General features: G+C 38.2%; 1 protein-coding gene across 1 annotated transcript; it reads left to right on the top strand.

Annotated features, from left to right (window-relative positions):
- The first annotated feature begins 852 nt into the window (after positions 1–852).
- cdc25b (cell division cycle 25B) lies at positions 853–9,493 on the top strand. The gene is made up of 15 exons (XM_062995088.1): positions 853–1,320; positions 1,542–1,633; positions 2,574–2,625; positions 4,170–4,208; positions 4,296–4,329; positions 5,163–5,279; positions 5,373–5,483; positions 5,600–5,725; positions 5,817–5,900; positions 6,001–6,183; positions 6,731–6,817; positions 6,890–6,952; positions 7,072–7,170; positions 7,255–7,500; positions 8,416–9,493. The coding sequence occupies exons 1-15, from the start codon at positions 1,103–1,105 to the stop codon at positions 8,554–8,556; spliced, it is 1,692 nt and encodes a 563-aa protein (XP_062851158.1). The 5' UTR covers positions 853–1,102; the 3' UTR covers positions 8,557–9,493.

The raw sequence follows: 9,493 nt of genomic DNA, 5'->3' as shown, positions 1-9,493 counted from the left end.
GTGTCCCTAAAGTCTGGACACAAAGAAAATATCACTAACTATAACTAACTATATGTTAACTAAAATACACACATACATATTTTACCACAAATAGTGAAAAACAGATTGAAGATGTTGTTGGTTAAAATTGTAATTAAATAAAATGTTGTTGAAAAATGTATTGAAATGTATTGAAAATATGCATTCTGCCTGTGTGTCCAGACTTTAGGACACCCTGTACTAATTACTTACTCCAATCATACAGATATATAGTATTTTCATATATTATTGTTGTAAGTATATTGTGTATGTTTCTAAAAAGACAGTGTTACGTTGATATGTTTTCTATAACTGATAAATTGAATTAGTTTGATATATTTACAGGCTAAGCTGTTAGCTTTTTGTAAGTTTGCTAAACCATGACTCCTTCTTTGTGATATTAATGGTACATTCCGAGCTGTTTTTCTGCTCTATCATTGGCTTAGTTGTTGTTGTGGGCGTTTCTAAGCCATCGCTTGAATGTTCCGCGGGAAAATCTTCCCGTCATCGCTTTCTTTCTATTGAAATGATCACGCCCACAAACCTCAGAGTCAGCTTTTCATTGGGTGTAACCATACGTATGCTCTTTTTTGATTGGACTACAGTTTTGCCTGTCATGGTTTTGTCCCGGCTACATCTTTAAAGAACACAGCACAGAAAGAAAGCAAGTCGCTCTGATTGGACAGAGTAGACGTGTCTTCTTTGCTGATTGGCTTCGGCGATTGCCGCTCCTAGGCTTCCTATTTTGAACATAAATAAGGGGCTGTAGAGAGTTCTTCTTTTCTTTAAGCAGAGTGTGTGGGAGGTCAGAGAGAGTGCACGGAAAGCTGCAGCTCTCTGACTCATTTAAAAGAATGCGCTTCTAATTTTCTTTGCTAAGCTTTAAACACTTTTGTGCAATTTGTGACCACTCGACGTCATGCATGCTGCTTATTTTTCTTCAGCTCTAATCAAATAGGCTTCGGAAGTTGGATGCTAACACGCTAGCTACCGGGCTAACTGGGCTACAATTCTCTACGTGTCTGGATCGTTTTGTCTTAAATTTGATTGTATCCAACCGCCTGTCCCGTTTGAGAGTGCAGACATGGAATTCTGTGAAGTTATTGGTGATTTCAGCCCTGTTAACGCTGAGCTGATAACAGGCCTGGACTCGGTCCCCAGGGTTTCCAGACCGACTCTGTCCGAGCTTAATGTGAAAGGATCCCCATGCATGAAGAACCTGTTTTCTCCCGGAGCCAGCCTCGTGCTGTCTCCTGTCACCAACCTGGCACTCAACATGGATAACCTCGCTGTGCTGGAAGGGTAACTATGTGTTTGTTACTCCTAGACTTCATTCTGTTTGCTTTCTTCTAGTAAATATTTTCTCGTCAGGTTAATTACAGCTAACTAGACTGGTTATGTTGCTAGCAGGTTACTAGCCTCTGTGTGGTAGCACACAACACTGTACTTGCTGTTCTAGACAGAGTAAAGGAGACCGAGTAAAGTATTAGTGTTTGATTAACGGTGTGTTTTTGTTTTATTAGACAATGTGAGACTCCCAAACGAAAGAAAATCGAGAAAAATGTGCCGTTTCTTAAGATCCCTTCGTTCGCCTCCGACACTTCCTCTGATGCAGGTAATGTACATGTTAATACATTTATATTATCTCACCGATAATTTTGTTTAAACACATGGTTCTTAATTAGTAGAATGCTGTTTCATTTTTTGCATAGAGTATAATTATTTAAATAAACAGCGATTACCACGTTTTTTTCCCACGCAGATTACACGTGCACACTTGAATACCTCAATCACATGTCATCTCATTTAATTATGACCACATTTAATGGCCTTCAGTTTAAAGGAAAAAAAAAATGGCCAATTGTTAAATTCAATTGATAATCTTTGTGATTTCATTTTGAAATAAGATGTGTTGTAGAGCTGTTGGTTATGTTTTATGTATGAGTCAAATTATTGCCACTGCTTCACCTCCAATTGCAAAATGTCATTGAAAAATAATTTTTTTTGTTTGACTTGATTTGTTTTCATGTTTTTAGACTAAAGAGGTATTCTCTTTCCAGTGTGCTAAATAGTTTAACCATAAAGAATAACAGCAGCTGTAGCCTAGTGGTTAAGGTACTGGACTAGTAATCAAAAGGTCACTGATTCAAGCCCCACCACTGCCAGGTTGCTGCTGTTGGGCCCCTGAGCAGGACCCTTAACCCTCAATTGCTCAGACTGTATACTGTGACGGTAATGTAAGTCACTTTGGATAAAAGTGTCTGCTAAATGCCGTAAATGTAAATAACAGTATAAGAAAGTTTAACTGCCACCTTTGAACTTTAGTTGGTTTGTGGGTCACCAGCCTATAAAACAATTAGGATTCTTTGATAGTTTTTCCTTATGAAGGAACTGGGCTCAAATGAATTAGTGTGCCCCTGGAGTTGAGGGGCATCTGTAATTCATTTTAAGCAAAATATTTTAGGGGTAACTTAGCAGTTTTAAATTAGTTGAATTCAATAACAAAAATCTTGCATTAGGTAGATTCATTTACATTTGCTTTCAATCTGATTCAGGACTCGGTATGGACTCTCCCAGCCCAGTGGATCCAGTGGATGCAGAACAAAAGTAATTTTTATTATATAAAATTATATGTGCATTTGTTGTAGTTTTATTTATTTGTTGCACTCACATGAACAAAACCCCATTCGTCTAATGTCTAACATCAAATTGTATGCCAAATCATTGAGAACGTAACTGAAACGTTCAGAGCTTTAGGTGGGCTGTAAGCTTCTTGTGCCTGGGTAAATATGCTCAAACATTTACTTGTTGGACTGTAGTGATGCACAGTTTATGCATAGGATGTAATAAATATGTTTTTGTTAACCAGTAGTTAAACAGAACATCTATTTATGTAGAAAGTTTTTTTGTTAACCAGCGATTGCATTCATGCAGTCTTACCCATGACCTATTGGGTCTGTCGATCTTTACTCATTTGACACAAGTTCTCATTTTTATACATGGTTGCATAGGCTTTAAACTCCAATCTCAGTGCTGTTGGGCTAGCCAAAAGGATCTATGTGCTACTCAAGCTTGGGAGTCAGTATACTGACCGAAGTATTAAGGTATTTAGGATTCACCTAAAACAGGGTAGTTTTTATAATGAACATGCTATTATCCAAATGGTAAAGTTTGAGATTAGCAATTGTGCGTACAACAAAGATGATTATTTTTGTAAAGATTGGCCTGTGATTGGTAATGTGAATAGTAAGTGATTTTAGCTGATTCAGATTATACTGAATTGTCGGTTGATGACTTATGGTGAGTGGGTGTTGTGGGCTTGGCTTGTGGATTATAAAACTAATCCCTGTTTTTTGTCTGATCTATGTGTCTGGTATAGAGAGCAAACTTTGTCACTCAGGTTACTGTGAAGCATGTTTAATTCAGTTTTTTAATTGGAGTTGAGCTGTTAATAAGAAAAAAAGTGAATCCAAAAAGTGGTTATATTAAAATCTAATTGCTCTTGCCAGGTATGATGTACAATCTAAGGATTCAATCGCTAGTTTGTTTTAATTTCAACAGCATGGCTTTGTGAACTTGCATGTCTGAAAATCTGCCCCTCTAGATTGGAGTGTAATGCCATTTAACTATTAGCTTTGAGAGAACCTTTTCATTGGTCTCTTTCGTCTAGCAGCTGTTTACAGGCAGTTGTGGGTGCCTTCTTGCACACTGCCAAAGGGGGTTGGGCGTATGGACTGGCACACTTCGTGGTCCTCACGAATAGAGCAGTTTGGGCTAGGGGTAATGAATGGAACCCCCCACCCCTCTGTCCCCGCTCAGCTCACCAGTTCTCTTTTCAATAGCTCCCAGAGACAAGACACTCCTCACCTCCCCCTTTAGAACATCATTTACTTGCAGTCCTCAGACAAAGCAGGCTTCCACTGGGGGTTAGTGTCGTGTGGGCATATGGTTAATTAGAAAATGCAAACCTCTTTCTCCTTTTAGGAGCTCTTTAGCATACAGGTGGGCTTTGTGCTGTGAGGGCTTAGTCTGGGAACCTGAATGAGTTGTTAAATGTATTAAGTGTAAAGAATGACCAAGTTTAACAAGGTCTGTAATTGCATTGAACTTTGTTGGACAGGCTTTTAACTGTCTTAATTATTCTTCCTTAGGTTTGAAGAGGTCATACAGAATTCTACCACTATAATTGAGTGAGTAGTGTTTAAAATATTTTAACAATTACAATAATAAAATATATTATTGTCAGACACTGACAAGAAACTCTTTTGTTCCAACAGAAGGATGCCTATTCGCAGGATACACTCGCTACCGGTAAGCATGACCGGTTGCTCCGGTTTCCTCCCACAGTCCAAAAACATGCAAGTGTGGTGAATTAGAGATACAAAATTGTCCATGACTGTTCGATATAACCTTGTGAATTGATTAATCTTGTGTAATGAGTAACTACTTGTCCTGTCATGAATGTAACCAAAGTGTGTAAAATATGATGTTAAAATCTTAATAAGCAGACAAACAAATCGGTAAACACGTCCTATGGGGCTGTTCACCCAGGTTGGGTTTGGGTCTTGATTTTGCACACAGCAGTGATCTTACAGCAGAGACGGATGATTAGCAATTTAGCTTGGCACCAAGAAAATCTTTACTTCCTAAATGTATTGAATTTATTCAAAACGATATGGGTAGTTAATCTGTCAAATTTGTTGGTTTTTGTACAGTATTGCACAATTCTGTCCTTTTCATATTTTTTAGATTTCATATTCATAATTTACCATTGCTTTATCCTGGTCAGGGGTGGAAATTGGGTCCAGCTTCCCCTTAGACTTGGGGGGCATTGCAGTAACACCCTGAACAGGATGCCAGTCCATTGTGGGCTCTAGGCCATCACGACGGTCAATCACGTTTGTATGTAGATGCTTGATTAGCCAATAGCACAGCTAGGGATTTGAACCCTGTATCCCAGTGGAAGTATGATTTCCCACTGTGCCTAGAGTGCCCTTATTTATTATTTAAGTAAATAACAACCACTACAGTAAAATGTTCACACTGGTATTAAAACTGTAATTTTGCTATTTTATTTTATTAATTTCCCCTGCTTTTGAAGTTAGTCATCATGTGCACTCAACATTTGTACTTTTCTTCTCCAGCTACAGTTCTTGGGTCACAGTCCCAATCTGAAGAGTAAAGATTCAGATCTTCCCCGCTATGGAATATTCAGTCAATCCTGCGCAGCCAGCTTGGCTAACAAAGAAAATCTGCTTGATGTGAGTGCAACATATCTATCTGTCTTACATATGACTCTCCACAGGCTTAGTTTGGATTCATCAGTTTAACCTTTGTGTGTTTACATTATGTAGACAAGTTTTGAGTTCAAGAAGCCCATGCCTGTCGCTCGCTGTCGATTGCGTTCAACTGGGGACGGAAAGGAAGCTTTTGCTGGCCGACCAAACTCTGCTCCTGCTCTTATGGTAAAAAGAGAAACACTAGTTCAAACTACTTGAAGCAGTTCTTTTCATTTGTCTTAATCATATTGGTGTTATTTTACTTTTGTTTAACTAGTTTTCCACAATTTTTTATTTTGCAGCTTTCCCCTTCATCCAGTCAGTTAGCCTCACCAGATGGTAGCAGTCCCTTTACACTACGTCGTGTGTCCCTTTCTGGCTTTTCTAATGATGACGATGGCTTTTCGGATGTACTTGATGAAGTTGAGGTAAAAAGATACTATTTGCCTATTTTCTCCTGCCTGTTTTCTTACAGAATAAACTCAAACTAAAATTTTTATTTTTTTTAAACCCCCACAGACTGACTCTGAGGTTCCTATAGGAATGACGAGTTTACTCACAGCTCCTCTAGTGTCTGACCAAAGCATGGATAATTCAGGCACGGTATGTTTCAGCTCTTCAAATATTTTACTGTAGTGTTCAGTTGTTTTTGTTAAGTTTCTCAATCACAATAACCACTAACTCGAGTTTGTAATGGTTTCAGCCGGTTCGGTGTCGGCCACGAGGACTCTTCCGTTCACCCTCTATGCCGGCTGTTGGCCGTGCCGCCCTTAAGAGGCCTGATAGGCCTAGAGATGAGAACACACCTGTGAGAGTGAAGAGGCGGCGGAGTGTGGCTGGTTCACATGTAATGGCTATGGAACAGGAGGATGAAGATTTTCATCAGGTTTGTTTCTGTCTTTTGTTAATAATTTTTTCGAACACATCTGTGATGATGCATGTTAACACCCATACCATTAATCAAATAATTATATATTACATAGTTGTGTACTAGGATGGGTGAAGCAGGTTTTTTTATAAAGAAATCATTGGTTCATGTATATCAGACATGCTTACGATGTGTTTTGGGAATTAAATATTATCGCTGCCTATTGGGCTGGCATGGTAGTCAGTGTTGTTTATGCCAAGATTTTTGATAGCACTAGGTAGGTTGCCTACTTATTCCTGTTTATTTGAATATATACTAATTGCAACTGTTGACAATGATAATGCTACACTTTTAGCAAACCAACTACAGTAATTAAACCAATACACAAGTTCACTAGTTATGAATTATGCCTTAGTAGAGCAGTAGTTACATAATTAATTAATAAACAGTTGTCATGTAGATTTGCCTTTTCTCCCATTAAGTGTTTAAGTACTTATTAACAACATTAGTAGCGTTTGCCTTTATCTGGTTGTCCTTTATGTAAATCTGTATTTCTAATTTACAGTTGCAGCGCTCCAAATCATTTAATCACACAGAAATTGAAAGACTGTTGGACACTGACCCGAACAATGTGATTGGAGATTTTACAAAGGTGAATTTCTGCTCTTATTAAATTTGCCTTACAAACTTATATACCGTGATGTTAACAGCAGTTTTTTTGCAGCCTCCAGCTCTTCCCACTGTGAATGGAAAACATCAAGACTTGAAGTATATCACTCCAGAAATTGTAAGTAGATTGTAAGCTTATTATACTTTAGATTTAATAAAGCTGACTTGGTGTTTATCAGAACTTTTTTTAGAATATATATTATTTAGTAATATTTTTTCCCCCCTTTTTTGTTATAGATGTGTGCTGCAATTAATGGGCAGTTCACTGATGTTGTGGAGAGGTTATTCATCATAGACTGTCGCTATCCGTATGAGTTTGAGGGAGGCCATATTAAGGTAAGAATGATGTACATTTTTAGTCATCTCTCTAGCTTTCATCTTTTGCCTGTGTTTGTTAACTGGACTGTCTTGTTTTACCAGGGGGCACTAAACTTCCACCATGAAGACCAGGTAGAGGAGTGCTTTTTTAAGCAGCCTATTCTCCCAGAATTCTCTGACAAGCGTGTGCTGTTGGTGTTCCACTGTGAATTTTCATCCGAACGTGGTCCTCGAATGTGTCGCTTTGTTCGTGAGAGAGACCGCATATTAAATGAATATCCCAACCTTCATTACCCTGAACTCTACATCCTAAAAGGAGGTTACAAGGATTTCTTTCCCCTCTATCAGGTGTGTAGTGGGATTTATTGTGCTTTAACTGAGTTTACATTTAATTCTTAGCTTAGTTTGTGCTGCATGCAAGTGGTTAATATGTGGAAGTGCTATTTAACTCAATGCTCTCTTGTATAATTTTTTTTTTTATTGATTTATATTGGATGCAATTCTTGAACACTGTTTAAGGTGGTCATGGTAATTGTTGTATAATGGGATGTGGTAGTTCAGTGGTTGAATTATGTGCAGACAAGTCGATTTTGACTTCTAACGTACATATTGATGTTACTCCAGAACATCTTGTTTTCTGTTTTGATTTTCGTACTTGGAGGCCTATCTATTGTTCCTCTAAATGTATTCATACTTGTGGCCATCCTCTTTCTCTTTTAACTTTAACTCGCCCAAGCATAATTGTATTTTAAATTAAGTAGTGCTTATGTGCCACTGTACTAGTCACTGGAAGGTTGCCAATGTTTTTGCCCAACCGCTGTCATTTAGGCCTTAAGCAAGGAAATTAAACCCTAAATTGCTTGGATTCTACTTATTCAAAATTGTCACTTTGGATAAGTGTCTTCTAAATGTCAAATGAAAATGTTTGAGACATGGTGTTAAATCTTGTCTCTGTATATATTTCTTGTTACCCCCATTGTGACGAGTGGAAATCAGCCTGTTTTTAACAGCATGATAATGCAATTGCAGACTTTAAAGCCTGAGCTGCTAGAGACAATGCATTAAAGCCACCTTGGTATCTTTAATCAGTATGTGTTGTCAGACAAGCCATAGTCATGTACCCTCCCCAATATAGAAACTATTATATTGGATTGATTTAAACACAGTTCAGTATTTTAGGTCAGTTTCAGTTTGGATGACTCTGCTTTTGATCAGGAATGCCTAGATGCAGTTTTAGTTTTAACAATGTGGGTGTGTTTGCAGATGGAGTGTGAGCCCCAGGCCTACAGACCAATGCATCATGAGGACTTTAAGGAAGACCTGAGGAAGTTTCGCCTAAAGAGCCGCACATGGGCAGGAGAGCGTAGCAAGAGAGACATGTACAGCCGCCTTAAAAAACTCTGAGACACGATCATGTTCTCAGGTTGACTGTCTTACTCGCCCACACACTGTTCATTCATAATGTGGCATAGACTTGGAAGTATTTAATATGACTGGGTTAGGATGTCTGCCAATGACCTAATGGTATGCACACTACCTTAAGTCAACCATACACAGTTTCACACACTGATTGGATCACTGCTAGGTGTTAATATATTAAACCTCTTCCCCACCTCAACTCAATACCTCAAAGCACTTACATTCTTAATGTTTATAATAAGTGCTTTTTCTTATTTTATGATCCAGTTGGAACTCACTGCCCTACCTTTTTGTGATGGAGCCATATACTTTGCGTAATTATAATCATTATAGCACAACTAGCCGATGCTTACATGTCACTCAATTATGTAAATTCCAATAACATGTAGGTCACTGGTTATTTTAAAGAATTTATTTTTTTTAAGATTTTACCTGTTAATTTTATGAATGGTGGTTAATTGTGAGCGGCCTGTTTTTAAGGGTGAATGCAGTGTGTGGGGTTTGCTGTTTTGCACTGCCATGTTTTGTGTTTATTCCGATTTGAAATGGGATTGCATGTCTGATACAGATTTCTATATACAGTAATTCAAAATATAACTATAAAACCTCGGTTGGAGCAGCTTTTTTAACCGGTCACTCTCCCGATCAATTCCTCGGGGGGGGACAGGCCTGGCTGATTGCTGCTGGTCAGCGTGAGATGACCTTGATGTTAACCCAAAACCTCAGCAATAAAATCGACATGTATTCATTATTTTTTTAGTAACACATTGTGTTAATTCCCCCTCTTGATTCTAATGTTCTGTGTGTTTGTAACCTGGTCTTGAGTCTGTGATTTTGGCCATGTTTTGGTCAGACTGTGTTTGAGTGGCTGTGTTAACTGCAATAACTGTAATTGATGGGGGAATAAATTGCTTTAAGCTAC

Source organism: Trichomycterus rosablanca, chromosome 5 (assembly GCF_030014385.1).
Source record: "Trichomycterus rosablanca isolate fTriRos1 chromosome 5, fTriRos1.hap1, whole genome shotgun sequence".
Classification (NCBI taxonomy): Eukaryota; Metazoa; Chordata; class Actinopteri; order Siluriformes; family Trichomycteridae; genus Trichomycterus; species Trichomycterus rosablanca.
This window is presented reverse-complemented; position numbering and strand designations above follow the sequence as displayed.

Bases quoted from the DNA above. Each gene is read 5' to 3' on its own strand.
- cdc25b (XM_062995088.1), top strand. From the start codon at position 1,103: ATGGAATTCTGTGAAGTTATTGGTGATTTCAGCCCTGTTAACGCTGAG. The intron at 1,321-1,541 runs GTAACTATGTGT...TTGTTTTATTAG, and splicing joins AACCTCGCTGTGCTGGAAGG to ACAATGTGAGACTCCCAAAC. The intron at 5,280-5,372 runs GTGAGTGCAACA...TACATTATGTAG, and splicing joins ACAAAGAAAATCTGCTTGAT to ACAAGTTTTGAGTTCAAGAA.